This window comes from Anabrus simplex, chromosome 14, assembly GCF_040414725.1.
Source record: "Anabrus simplex isolate iqAnaSimp1 chromosome 14, ASM4041472v1, whole genome shotgun sequence".
Lineage (NCBI taxonomy): Eukaryota > Metazoa > Arthropoda > Insecta > Orthoptera > Tettigoniidae > Anabrus > Anabrus simplex.
This window is the reverse complement of record NC_090278.1, coordinates 94646840-94661629: the sequence shown is the minus strand read 5'-3', so window position 1 is coordinate 94661629 and position 14790 is coordinate 94646840. Positions and strand designations below refer to the sequence as shown.

The 14790-nt window shown below is 37.4% G+C and overlaps 1 protein-coding gene across 1 annotated transcript in view; it reads left to right on the top strand.

Annotated features, from left to right (window-relative positions):
• Positions 1-14790, top strand: part of Atu (Another transcription unit) — a 39503-nt gene that overhangs the window by 10361 nt on the left and 14352 nt on the right. The window contains exons 5-9 of the mRNA XM_067157622.2: positions 996-1156; positions 5952-6157; positions 6904-7066; positions 9445-9660; positions 11397-11589. Coding sequence (XP_067013723.2) covers positions 996-1156; positions 5952-6157; positions 6904-7066; positions 9445-9660; positions 11397-11589 — 939 coding nt within the window. The remainder of the gene's footprint in view (positions 1-995; positions 1157-5951; positions 6158-6903; positions 7067-9444; positions 9661-11396; positions 11590-14790) is intronic.

Sequence of the window (14790 nt, the reverse complement as noted above, 5' to 3'; positions counted from 1 at the left end):
AATGTGGATGCGCCAGACAAGAATTACTCATGTGAGGGATAGGGAAGATGACCCTATCTCCCTTGAGCCGGCTTAATGGTTGTGTATGATGCCACAACCAGTGGCTGATTATTGATAGTTGATTATTACTGATTGAAATTGCCTGAAATGTAAAGAGCAATCACCTTGGATTTAGGAGGTAGCTATGAACAACATAATGTCAGCTATATATTTTCTAAATGCTGATATTTTTGGACCAACTAGAACCACTTCTGCATCATCTTTTTCGTCATCGACTTTCTGATTGCCCTGTAACACATCTTCAGCAATCTCCTCCTGGCTAAGAATTTGGTAGCCTTGGTCACATTCGCCAGTGTTTAGCCGTTCTTCATTGTCATAGTCACCAGCCTGCTTCATCACAAACTTCAGGGTTTCGAAAGATCTACATTTTTCTCCCCCCACTGTAAACCCTGTCTATTGCTACCAAGTGCTATCTGTCATTTAATTTAAAAAGTTATTTTCATTATCTGTATTTATTTGTCGAATTATATCCTATGTCCATTGAATTGAGAGTATACAGTATTTCTCAAAGCCAGCCCTGTGGTTTAGGGGCAGCATGTCTACCTCTTACCTGGAGGCTTCAGGTTCGATTCCTGGCCAGGAAAGGATTTTTACCTGGATCTGAGGGCTGGTTCGAGGTCCACTCAGCCTACGTGATTAGCGATTACAATACTGAGGAGCTCTCTGACAGTGAGATAGCGGCCCGGAAAGCCAAGAATAGTGGGTAAGCAGATTAGTCGTGCCGACACCTCGTAATCTGCAGTGGTCACTTTGTAGGCCCTTCGTGGTCGTCGCGCCATGGGGTTTGGTGTGGTTTGTATTTCTTGAATATTTTGTGCATATTTTCCACATTTTTATTGCATATTTGAAGCATTTTCAGAGTGTGAAAATCCAGGCCTTGCTTATGGGCTATTCTTTACAGTAATTGAAGGAATATCTCTATTATTCTTCTACAGCTACTGCTGAAGCCCTTTTTGGAGATGCCAGCGACATCAGTACAGACGAAGAAGACCAGGAGTCTGCCGAGAAGGCTGACGAACGGGGCAGCGGGAGGGAAAGCGATAAGAGAGAAGACGACGAGGATGGAGAGCGGACCCACATGCCGGTTATTGAAGATGTAAGTGTATGAGGAACTCAATTCTTCAGTAATGTAATTCCTAAAGGCCGGTCTCCACTGATTAACATTTAACACCAACATGTTAAATTTAACATGTTACAATTGACATGTACTGTATATTGTGGTTGTCTTCCAATTGACTTTGCATGTTAGCTCAGAATGTTGAGGTTAACACTTTTAACATGTAGGCGTGTTTTCCGAGTCAGTCAATTCGTTGTTCGTGAGATGTTGGCACAGCTTGCTGTTTTCATGTCAACAGATAGCCAAACGACGCAAACGACGTGCTTTTCGTGAAGTAGGATTATAGTTACAACACTCCGCAACACTCATTCTCTTTGTTATAAGCTACAAATACAGTACTGGTACCGGTACGTCCACGTGTGTTGTTCTCTCTGCGTTATACTAAAATTTATAGTCAGAAATGGAGTGGAGCAATTTTACTTTGGACTTAATTAATGATATAATAGAAAGGCCTTGTTTGTGGGATGTCTCATCAAAGGAATACAGAGATAAAGCAAAGAAAGCCAACACTTTCCAGGATCTCTAAATTATCTATAATTGTTCCCGCGAGTGCATTGAAAAAAAACCTAGCGACCCTCCGCTCCCAGTACAGTCGAGTATTGCAAAAAAGTCAGAAGTTGGGGGCGGGAGCAGATGAAGTTTATACTTCAAAGTGGTTTGCTTTTGAAGCAATGAGCAGGATGATGGGAGGAAATGTGTCTAATAAAACTGCATTTCTAAGTCATAACAAGAAGCAACAGTGGCAATAAGAAAGTGCCAAATCCTCTTCATCTGAGTCCATTGTCCTTATTTGAAAATACTAGACACCACCTAAATGTATTACCACAAATTGATATGATGAACTACTTAGGGCCTATATATAAACAAAGTCAAGTTTAACATGTTTATTAAGTGTGGACACAATGTTAAATGAAACAGTATTCAACATTTAACATTGAACATGTTGTTAAATGTTAATCAGTGGAGACCGGCCTTAAGATTAACATGATCCCTTGCTCAGAATTGTGTTTTAATACAAGTCCAATGTTTTAATTATTAAGATGTATGAACGGCGATGCTTTATTGCTAGTTGTGGCAAGAAATTTACTGGCAGTTCTCGCAGCAAGTCTTTGTCTGTACTTCCAGTTCTCAGTTTACATACACAGCGAGTGTATCTCGACATAATGTAAATTTTATTATATTACTTCTTAAAGTAAGGCATTGATAAGACAGACTCTTTCGTATCAACCTCTGATAGTCGACTCCTGTTCTCTTCCAGCCGCAATGGCAGTAGATTTTTATGGTCAACTTTATCACCTTTTATGGCCCTTTGCTGTTAGTAAAGATCATCTCTCTTAGTTATTGATTTGTGAAACTGTGGTACTGTGTGTTTCATAGGATATGGACGTTATAGCAAGACAGCCATGTTTCACAACAGTTTTAACTTGAAGGTTTTCAGGGTTTTAAATTATATAGGCCCCTCTGTCAGTGGAGCATCAGCATGCTCAGCCATAAGTAAGAGGCAGAGATCTCTTTTAAAATGTGGTGTGGCAGCCATGGGGCTCCTAGGCTTTGCTTCTGCTCGTGCCATACTCTCCCTCCCATCTTCTCTGTTGACCAGTGTTTCAACATCAAGAAATTAGTTTATCACTAGTGAAAGGATTTTAAGTGCAGCACCTTTCCATACAGACAGGTCTATATATGTATTTGGGGACATGAAATGAAGCCAATTAAACACAATTTGTTGCACTTTTTGCACCATTTTTTTGTGAGATTACTACATTTTGCCACCTTGCCCCTTCTGCTTCATGCTTCAGAACTTTTTCGTCCCATTTCCATCTGCGTTTTTAAAAGATTATACAGAATCTTTTTTTTCTCTTCAAATTTTGTTTAATCAGAAGTCAACAACAGTCAATAAATAAATATTAAAATATAATTTATGATAATCGCCAGTAATTTGTATCGCAGCAAGAATGGCCAAGCCGCAACTGTGAAAACAAATAAAAATTTAAACAACGATGCTGCAACCGTTTAAACTAAGTTCAGTTAGTACTGGCATGAATTTAACAGTTCCACCCATCAACTGTGTACTCTCTTATTGGCCATGTTAGTGTTTTACCAGTCTAACACTGAACATATTTTTCACATCACAAACTCATGCTGAAGGTTAAGAAGAAGTTGTGATTCAGAGTTTGGAAGAATGTAATGAGTGTAACGGAGAACCTTGTTGGATTTGCCAAAGATAAATATGAATTAAATTTGAAGAACAGTCCAGAAGGAAACCTTTATAACTTTGCTGAACTCCCTTTGTAGTGCTGAAAAGAAATGCTTCATTGGTTTGTGTAGTTGTCGAGTGAGTTTCCCTCTATATAAGAATCTACTGAGCTCAAAGCACCAGCGACTTACTGTCAAAAACATTGAAATATTCTGTGTAATCCAATACAATAAGTTTATTAATTATTAGAACCCAGTAAATGGGATAAACAAAGTTAATTTAACATGATTTCGTCAACACCTTTTTTTGCATTACGTGTATTTTCAGAACTTTTTTTTTCTCCCCTTTTCTGACCATACTTTTCACCTTAAAATCATTTCTCTATCACCTTTCATTGCATTTCATTTCTTAAGCCTCATTTCGCAGTGGGTCAGAACTCTTCATTTTCCGTCTTATTGTAAAGGTTGATGACTACAGCTGTACAACCACCAAAAAGTCAGTCCCTTTAAGGGCTGAATTCCTAAAACCTTTTCCTTGTTAATCCCCGTGGCAAGAAGACTTATCATGTTCATTTTTTTACTTTGTAAGTTAAACATTTTTGGAGGAATGAATTTTTGTTTTCAGGCTCAATTCATTCCATTCCTGATCCGGTCGAATGACTGGAAACAGGCCGTGGATTTTCAGATCCAACCACCACTTGAACATTTTAGGGGTAGCAGTTTTGAAAACTACTAATTATTTAACATCTAGGACTTAAAAGAGCAACCATCGTGTGAAATTTCAACTTTATTCTTCAAATGGTTTCATAGAAAGGAATACAGTACTTTTGTTGTTGGGTCGTAATTAATCTCCTGAACCCCATATGGCAAGAACTGACCTTTCTCTGAAAATTTAAGCTCCAGTGTACAGGTAAAAAATAGTAATGCAAGTTGAATTGCTGAGCCTGTCTGGGGTCCACTAATCCCACTCGGGTACAGAACAGATGTGCAGGAGTTTGTCTGATGTCATAGATATCTGGTGTGCAATTCTCCTCCGTTTTGCTGTTTCATAATTGTACGGTGTCACTGCATTGTTGTTTTAAGGTTCATACTACATTTTATTATACCTGATCACTTAGCGGAATTTTGTCATTTGTTAGATTAACTCTTTCCCTGCCAATCTAAAATGCTTTAGTACTGCTAAAACTGCCAACTTAAATTAAGGTAAAACGTAAGGTCTTACTGAAAATTTTGTACTTGCCTCAGTTTTGAAGCTATATAGATGAAGTGTTTTTCATGATTCATGATATATCCATGTATACGTCCTGTGATTTAATTTATGTCTTTATGTTTAAAAAATAATGAATTATTCATTTCCACTTTCTGTGATTAATTTTGCGAATTTGAATTATTATTTGGCATCGTAATAATTATTTCACATACATGACAATGTCACTGTTAGAATAACCAAACTGTGTTGTCTTTTAATGTTAAAAGTTTTAAATCTCTGTGTTTAAAAATGTCCAATGATTTTAGTTTTTGAAATTGAAAATTGAGGTTAGGTTCGTTGTCATGGTGACTTGCATATTGCTGGTTAACATTAACATGATTGTCATCTTCACTTTCAACAGTAGTAGTAGTAATAGTAATAGTAGGGATAACACCATTAGGCCTAATATCTGTCTCACTGTTTTCATCACTAAAACTGTCACTTTTTAACAACATAGCCTGAATGTATTTTTAACACAAGTGTTCTGAATAATATTTTACTATCTTGCCCTACACAAATTCGCATTGTAATACGCAAAAACACGATAAAAGCAATACCTCGCATCAAACAAAAATTTTTTTTGCATACAAATTTGTATTTTTTATTTTTCTATTCCACCTTTTCAATACAATTAATTTTGTGTTGTTAGAAATTCATATTGCTACAACACTACATTAAAAAGGAACATGTTTCGCTCGGTTTTGAGCATCCTCAGCCTTTGTAATTTATCTCAAGGTTAAGACCTGTCATTGTTTAATAACTAATAATTAATAACTAATTTCAATACGGATCTAAATATGAGATTAATTACATGTAATCAAAGAAACTTACCGCTCAAAGTTCGTGGTGCACATGAAATGGCCAGCGTGTGCCAGCCTCTCAAAGAAATAGAAAATAAGTATGTTATATTCTCTTTGTCAGAGAGAAAATGGTATTTACTTATAGTAAATCAGCCAACATGCATACACAAATCATCTGTTGCGTTAAACCTGAACAAACAGTATTTGAAAATCGGCCTTTACGGGTTCGGATCGTGGCAGTTTTGCGATTCACAGACCATCAGCTTACGTCGGATCTTGGCAGCCATTGGGTTAAGGTACAATTGATTGAAAGAATATAATATTTTTGGGATGATCTAGATGCAAAAGTTTAATAGAGTCCAATGTGCTTATAGTGAATTGTTACCATGAGGGAGGCAAACAGTGGAATATTGACCATCATGACTAACGCATATTACTGGATTACATAAGAGGCACCTAGTTCACTTGGTATATATATAACTTTGACTGCTATGTCCAAGGTTTTCTTCCTTTCACTAAGTCCTGTTTTCAGGAAGAAGCAGAGAAGGAAAACGAAGAACCACCTCCAGAGACGAGGATCGATGTAAACATTCCAAAAATAACATCAGATTTGGGGCGTGAAATTCACTTTGTCAAGATGCCCAACTTCTTGTCTGTGGAAACCCGTCCATTTGATGCAGAGACGTATGAAGATGAAATTGATGAAGAGGAAACCCTGGATGAGGAAGGACGAGCCAGGTAAGTAGGACAATGTGATTTGATGCTTTATATTTCTAGTGGGCTTGGCAGACTGATGTGCAATAGCAACTTCTGGCTCACTGAAGAAGGCAGCAGGCAACTACCTCACTCCTTATTTCCTTAGTACTTCTCTTCAGTGATGCCTGGGTTCATCTATATCAACTGTCCAACTAGCCTTTGGGCTGACTAATCAACATACATTGCCTGCAGGGGAAAATATTTTTCATTGCTTCTATATGGAGACTCGACAGAGTTGTAGATGCAAGTTCTGTATAGAAGGCAGGTGACATATTGGTTGTTTATTTCTTTGTTGAACGGGACGATGGTACTTCACTGAGTGTTATAGCCCGTCATCCTGATGAAGCTCAGAAGCTGAAATGAGCTTGTCAGGGGATGAGAAGAATTGGATTTAGAACTTTGATTGATGAAGAGAGAGCACATCTATGTCCTGCAGGACAGAGTTCTGGCATCTCAGTGTTTCCAAAAATAAAATAAAAATTAGTTAGTGGGACGTAAAGCAAATAACATTAGTGGTGTTCCCACCCTGGGAGATGACAGTGTTGGTCATTTTCTGACTTCCGATTGCCTTGAATTGTGTTTTCTGAATTTTCTCATCATTAGTTCATGTGAAATTGTTTCCATAGGGCATGGTGATGAACAAGGAATGGTTGAGAGACAGAAATGAAAAATGCTGAAAATGTTACATAATCTCATGTGTTTTCTGATGGTTATTTGTTATTCTGCAGGTTAAAGCTGAAGGTGGAGAACACAATGAGATGGAGGGAAGCGTTTGATAAAGAAGGTAACGTTGTTAAGGAAAGCAACGCCCGGTTCGTACGCTGGTCGGATGGGAGCTTGTCGTTGCATCTCGGCTCAGAAATATTCGATGTGTACAAACAACCCCTTCAGGTGAGCTCTCTATATATTTTGTGTTTCCGTTGCACTGAGAGATGTACATTAAGTGTGCAACCTTGAACACGATGAGGGGAGAGCCTTTCTATTTGAAGACGGTAGTTTGTAAAGATATGGATATTTTTCTTTTGTGTTTTTATGTTTGTTCTTGTCTCCTCATTCTGTGCTTTGTTTTCCCACACTGACCTGTGAGTGTGTTTGTCTTATTGCATGTTCTTGTTTCTCTCTATATACATATAACTTGATTTGATACTTGTTTTGTTACTGTCCAGAGCAGATACTGAATACTCATGTTGGTATCCATATTATATTGTAACTTTTTGGTATCATAATGTTAATTCTGAACATTTGACTACTGATTATTATTCTTACAGAATTTTTCATTCATCATGCCCTTTTCTAACCAAAAATTAAGTTTTTGTAATACGTACTGTTGTAAGTGATTTTAAGAGTTTTGACTTATGTGTAGTAATGTAGTCTGTCATTTTTTTCTGTATTGATTGCTGGCACACGAATAAATGTGTTGCTTTGTGAATGAAAGACAAAGAATGAAAGTGTGATGCGATGTAAATAAACTAAATAATAAGGTGGAGATATGACCTCTTAACGTTCATTGGTTGAATGAAAAATTTATGCACATATCCAACAATAGCATGACTTGTTCTTGCATTGGAATAAGTGCAATGCTGATTGGTTACTTTCAGTCCTGCTCTACCAATTGTGTACATGTACGGAAAGTGAATACCATATTGTCTGAATAACAAAATAATGTATAAAACGTGTTGCATTTCAATTATGTTTTGGAGAAAAAGTTAAATGTAGGCAAAAGCACAAAATTTTAATTCGTTGTACTGGAAGTTTGCTATTCATTAAAATGAAATTTTTTAACACATGTTAATAGGGATAAAGAAGGGGCCTAAAAATAATTTTGCAATTTTGAACATTTCGTTTGTTACAGCAGCATTTTACTGTATTTTTGGAGATATTTGTACTTATTTGTAAAAAGTGTAATAATCATGAATATCTCTTCTTGTTGTTGTTGTTGTTGTTATTATTATTATTATTATTATTATTATTATTATTATTCGTAATGTAAAAGTGCGTAAAGCTCGGAAATGATATTTTTTAAAACTTTTATGATGTACAGCTAATATTAACAGAAAATGTTGACATTTCCTCTCTTTGTCCTCTAAAAATTGTTATGCCACTGTATACTAATCAAATAATATACAGTTTTGTGCACTTTCCACATATCCTGAAGTTAAATACCGAGTTTCAAGAAATCCTTTCTAGCTGTTTTCCTGCGGTGTTCAAATAAACAATCAACCAAACAGACAGAAATTAATTGAAGAGAACCCACTTTCAATTTTATTTGAATAAAATCACATTTAAGAAAAAAAGTTTTAAGAGTGATGGTATGGAATTTTGAATTATTTATGGAAATCTCGTGAGAAAATAAGATTCCTCTCCACCCCCACTGTTGGCATAGATCAGCATTACCATAACAAATTTTGAGTTTACTTAATAGGACCTTCCTGTAAGATATTGGTATTATGAAACAAGAGAACCTTGCAAGGTATCAAGAACTAGTTCCTTTTTATTTTCATTCCGTAGGCAGTCCACCCCAAGTGCAGTTACTTCTGAAATGAAATCATTTCTTTAGGTTAGATTGTCTTTAGTTTTGACAAGTGAGGAAGATGGCTTTTGGCATGCTGTATATAATTTGTACGTGTACAGACCTTCCGTTATTGCAGCATTGTTATTACTTCCCTGTTCTGGTTTGGAAACTTGTGGATCCAGTGAATTTTCTTTTAGATAATTAGTTTTGTTTTCTTCAGATTTTTCATTAGTGGTGTGGAGAGGAATCCCACCAGCTATGTGCATTCTTATCAATTCTAGTTTACTCGTTATTGATCCATTGAGCTGTTCCTAGTCTTTTACCATCTGTATCCATATTCATCTTTCTCTCTTCCTGTCTTTATCTAGCTTTCTTCCTTTCCCACTCTTCCCATATCAAGACTGAAGATCTGTCAAGATGGCCCCTCAACGTGTGTTGATGTCCGCGTTCCTCATGAAGCCGGGAAGGAGAAACGAGTTTGTCGTGGGCTGAAGAGAATTGGATGTAGAACTGAGATTGGCGAGAGAGCACGTCTGTGTGAAGATGTGGAGACTGTTGTCTCCTCCGCACACTGACCTGTTGTGTGTTCCTTTTCATGTTCCTATCATAGTTCTGATACAGGATAATAAGATCAAGATTTTTATGGTTTGGTAATCTTGTGGAACTTCATTTAAAATTTATTCATGTGTGAACAGAAATGACCCTGTATTTTCTGCCCCATCATCAAGCATTGAAGTGTGTGTTTCTGAATGTTCAGGGCGACCACAACCATTTATTCATCCGACAAGGCACGGGTCTGCAAGGCCAGGCAGTGTTCCGCACCAAGCTGACGTTCAGACCTCACTCGACAGAGTCGTTCACTCACAGGAAGATGACGCTGTCCCTGGCGGACCGATCACAGAAGACCTCCGGCATCAAGGTCCTGTCACAGGTCGGTTGGGACCCCGAACAGAACAGAGGGGAGATGATCAAGGTAAGTGTTGTTGAAATAGTTTAGATCAATGTTTCTCTACCTTTTCCTCCATATTTACCCCTTTTAAACCAATTTCTATAAATTGTACCCTCTTGTTTTTAAGACAGCTGTTTTTAAAAATACTGATACTTTTGTTCATTGCCCTCTTTTTTTTGAGTAGCGTTGACATTGGTTACCAACGCTATTTCCACATCACACTATACTTCGTATAATGCTACAAATGTTGGTGGAACAAGAATAACCTTCAAACTGCTGAAGCCACGAACCTGCTACGCAGGCGTAGCAGGGGGAGAGGTGATACTCCCACGTGGCGCGTCCAAGGTGGCGGATAGGGGGGGCCTAACCGGCTTGCCGGCGGACTTGAGGGAAATAAAATACCGCGGGTGGGCGACGCACATGTAGAATACACCCGCAGTATCCCCTGCCTGTCGTAAGAGGCGACTACAAGGGGCGACCAAGGGATGATTGAATTAGAACCATGAACCTACTCTTGATTCGTACCATCATGCGGGGAACACCATGGGTTGCTTGTACTTGCGAGTAGTATCACTAAATTGGTACGAAATAGGTTTGTGATTAGTTGCAGTAAAAAGCCTGGCCTGGTGGATTCCAGTACCCGTGCGTTGTACCCATGTGAGCAACACCGCGGGTCTGGGCGTAGCCTGTGAGTTGTACCGCTATATGAGCGGCACCTTGGGTCAGCGTCGCCTGTGATTGGTACGCACTATGTGAGGAACACCACGGGAATACAGGCGCCCGTGACTAGTACATCTAGGTGAGGAACCTTACCGGTTTGCGTTGGCTATGAGTGGCGCCATTGTGTGAGAAACACCATAGGTCTGTGTTCCCTGTACGAATTGCAATACTTGTGAGCAGTACCATCTTGTGTGGACCACCGTGAGTCTTCGCTACTTTTGATCAGTACCCCAAAATGACAAATGACATACCATGGTTCTACTTTACTCGCAACATGTACCATTCTGTGGGGCCTTAGACGTGAATTTAGCACCCCTTCAGACATCAAGCATCATTGAGCTTTATGAATGGTCCCTTGCTCAGTAATACTCTAAACTACCTTCTTTTTGAGTCTGATCCACTGTTTTTGTTTTGTTTGTTTGTTTATTTATTTTTGTTTTTTTGTAGGGTTCATCTCCATTCATTCATTCTTCATGACGTTTTTTATTTTATTTTGGTCAGTGGATGAATTTGAATTTTTTGTTATTTCATTTCGTACCATTAGGGGCCGATGACCTCGATGTTAGGCCCCTTTAAACAACAAGCATCATCATCATCAAACTGCTGAAGCCAATCATTTTTTTTTTTTTTGCTAGGGGCTTTACGTCGCACCGACACAGATAGGTCTTATGGCGACGATGGGACAGGAAAGGCCTAGGAATTGGAAGGAAGCGGCCGTGGCCTTAATTAAGGTACAGCCCCAGCATTTGCCTGGTGTGAAAATGGGAAACCACGGAAAACCATTTTCAGGGCTGCCGATAGTGGGATTCGAACCTACTATCTCCCGGATGCAAGCTCACAGCCGCGCGCCTCTACGCGCACGGCCAACTCGCCCGGTGAAGCCAATCATTGGAACACAGAGACTCCAGCCTCATTTTAAGCGCTTTCTCTTTTGCTAAACCTTTTTTTAAATATCTGTCCTAATTACTTTCAATTTTAATGGATGCTAGGCTAACTCTGATATCATTGCTTCATATTAAGTTAATTTTGTATTCCTGCAGAAAGAAGAGGAGCGTCTGCGAGCATCTATGCGGCGAGAGAGCAAGCAGAAGCGAGTTCGGGAACGTGGGGCCAACCGCAGTCTGACCGCTGGATACCTGGAGAACGACACCAGAGAGGAGGAAGGCTCAGAGGATGAGGGTGCCATCTCTCTAGCAGCCATCAAGAGCAAGTACAAGAAGGGGCAGTCCAAGAGTAAGATCCTTTCCTGTTTCTGCAAATATTTTCTTGACATTTCTTTTTTTTCTTCCCTAGGTCTTCGTATTAACAGTAATAATCATAATCATTTGCTCTAAATCTTATATCCAGAGTGAGGCAGATGTGATTCCTCTCCATTTTACTCAGTTTTCTTTTCTATGTTCCTGTTTTTTTTGTATATAGGGTTATTCACCTAAGATATTCCACAGAAATAACTTGTAATCCACTGAAAATTTTGATATTCTGTTTCCTTACTCAAAAATAGTATTATCATTCATTCATTCATTTATTTAGCTTCCATAGACTGTACAATTACATATTTTGAAATATGCCAACAGTATAGGAGTTGTCAAGTGATTTCCTAATACTAACAATAATATATGCACAACAATGAACATTTTGAAAAAGAAGAAGAACAGAAACACCACATACCTCAATGTTAGGACAGCACATCTTAAATTTTTTAAATAATATTAATAACCAATATTTACAAGACAAAATAAAAATATATTGGTGTGGTGTTAATAATGTGAACATAGTCAATGTGACATTAACATATTTTTAAGGCTATATACTAGATTACAAGTTAATAAGTAGTAGCATCATTACCAGCACTTCATCATGTATTCTTCTGTACTGTAGAAGCAGCTACTCAGCAGGAGATTTTTTAAAGCTGTGGTAAATGAACTGACGGGACTAATATCTTTAATCGTATTTGGAAGCTTATTATACAATCTGATTCCAACAGAGTCTACATGTCTCAAGGCAATGGTTTTACTCTTGTGTTCGATAAAAATATTATTTCTTGTTCGCGTCTGGTAATTGTGATTGTCAAAATTCTTTTCACGTGTAGAATGCATTGCATGATGTATATCCTTGGTACTGGGAGTATCCTTAGTCTCTTAAATAATGGTCTGCAATGATCTAACCTGTTACGTCTCAATATAATTCTGATAGCCCGTTTCTGTATTCGAAAAATAACATCAAGATTTGATTTGTAACAGCCCCAGAGACCAATAGCATAAGTGATGACAGAATGGAAATATCCAAAATATGCCATTCTAACATATTCTTCACTACAACTATTAGACAAAATCCTTAAGGCAAAACAAACAGAACTCAGAGACTTCCCTATTTTTTTAATATGACAATCCCATCTTAATTTTTCATCTATATGGACACCTAAAAATTTTGTGGTCAACGTATTTTCAATTGCATTTGCATTTAATATAAGGTTGTGGTTTTTTGCAGTTTTGTCATGGTAGTTAGATGCCTTGAATTCCATGTATTGGGTCTTTTTAAAGTTCAATGTTAATTTGTTTTTCCTGAACCATGATTCTAACCTAGACAGGACTGTATTTGCTGTAGTTTCTATAGACGTAGGGTCAGGATTATTAATAATTATGTTTGTATCATCAGCATACAGAACTGCTGTTTCTACTTGATTATTGTGAGGAAGATCATTCACATAGATCAAGAAAAGAACAGGCCCCAAAATACTACCCTGCGGAATACCTAAGTCTATGCTTTTTACCTGAGAGTGATATGTCTCATTATGCCCTTTACTGTTACAATGTATAATTTCAACAAACTGGGATCGTTTATTCAGGTATGATCTAAACCAGTCATTAACAATTCCTCTAACTCCAATCTGATATAATTTGTGCAACAATATTTCATGATCAACAGTATCAAATGCCTTTGAAAGGTCAAGAAATAGTCCTATCACAGTTTCATCATTGTCAAGAGCATTTACGACCAACTGTGTAAAATGTGATAAAGCAGACAAAGTACTTCTGCCAGTTCTGAACCCATGTTGTGCATTATTTAACAAGTTATATTTGATTAAAAATTTAGTAAGCCGATCTTTCATAGCACATTGAAATATTTTTGAAATAACAGTAAGTATTGATATTGGTCTGTAGTTATGTAAATCGTGTAAGTTTCCACTTTTAAAGACTGGGATAACTTTAGCTATTTTTAGGAGATTAGGGAACTGACCACTAGAAAATGATTCATTGATGAGATAAGTTAAAGGCTGTACCAGATAGGGAGCACATTTTTTAATGAGTTTAGTGGGAACTTCATCTATACCTGTGGAAGTTTTGTTCTTCAAAGATTGTATGATTTTAAAAACTTCCAGTTCTGTTACTGGAGTTAACTGCATAGAGTTTTGCACAAAGGTTGGGAGTTCTGGTAATACATCTGATTTATTTGCATTTTCAAGTTTGTATGGTAGGGATAAAAAGAAATCATTTATATAATTAGCCAAATGATGAGGGTCATTCATTTGTATTCCCTTATCATTTTTTATGGCAGCAACTTTATTTCCAACTGCATGTCTGTTGGTTTCTCCCTTGATTACCTTCCATATGGTTCGTGATTTATTGCACGACTCTTTAACTTTCTTGTTATTGTGCATTATCTTAGCCATCCTAAGAACTCTTCGATAGACTGATTTGTAGTTTTTAACATACTTACAAAAAACCTGGTCACAACTCTGCTGTGCTAATCTACTTAGTAATTTACATTTTTGACTTGAGATCCGTATACCCTTCGTGATCCATGGCTTTTTTGAAGATTCATTAATTACTGCAAGTTTTTTTGGAAAGTGTAATTCAAATTCCGTTAAAAAAATGCTTAAAAAGGTTCTATACTTTTGGTCAATGCTATGACCGAATGTTATTGGAGTCCAGGTCTGAAGTTTAAGGCTTTCCATTTCATTGCCGAGATAAAGTCTCTTTTGTAAAAGCCCTGTATTTAATTATTTTTCGTATTTGACGTGGATACATAAACATAAAAAATAATGTGGGAAAACCGGAGGATCTTGATTTCTTGTCTTACATTATTACACTGACTACAAAAGGACCTAAGCTGATCACTTTCTAACACAAAATATAACTAGACTATGTCTAGCAAATTCAAGGTTGTCCAACATAAAAGGCCAACAGTTAGACAGACATCAAAATAATAATGTTTCCTGTGGTTACAGAAGGTAACCGTCCACTTTCAAACACAAAAAACACAAACACAACAAACAGTAAAAAAAAGTTATTTGAGATAAACAACTAAGAATGCATTAAGAATTCCTATGCATCTTGGTATGAAATCACTTAATCAAAAATGGTCCAGGCCGGTTAATCAAGGGTTACCCAAAACTGGTAATTCCAAAAAAGCAGGTGGCTTATATATTTGTAA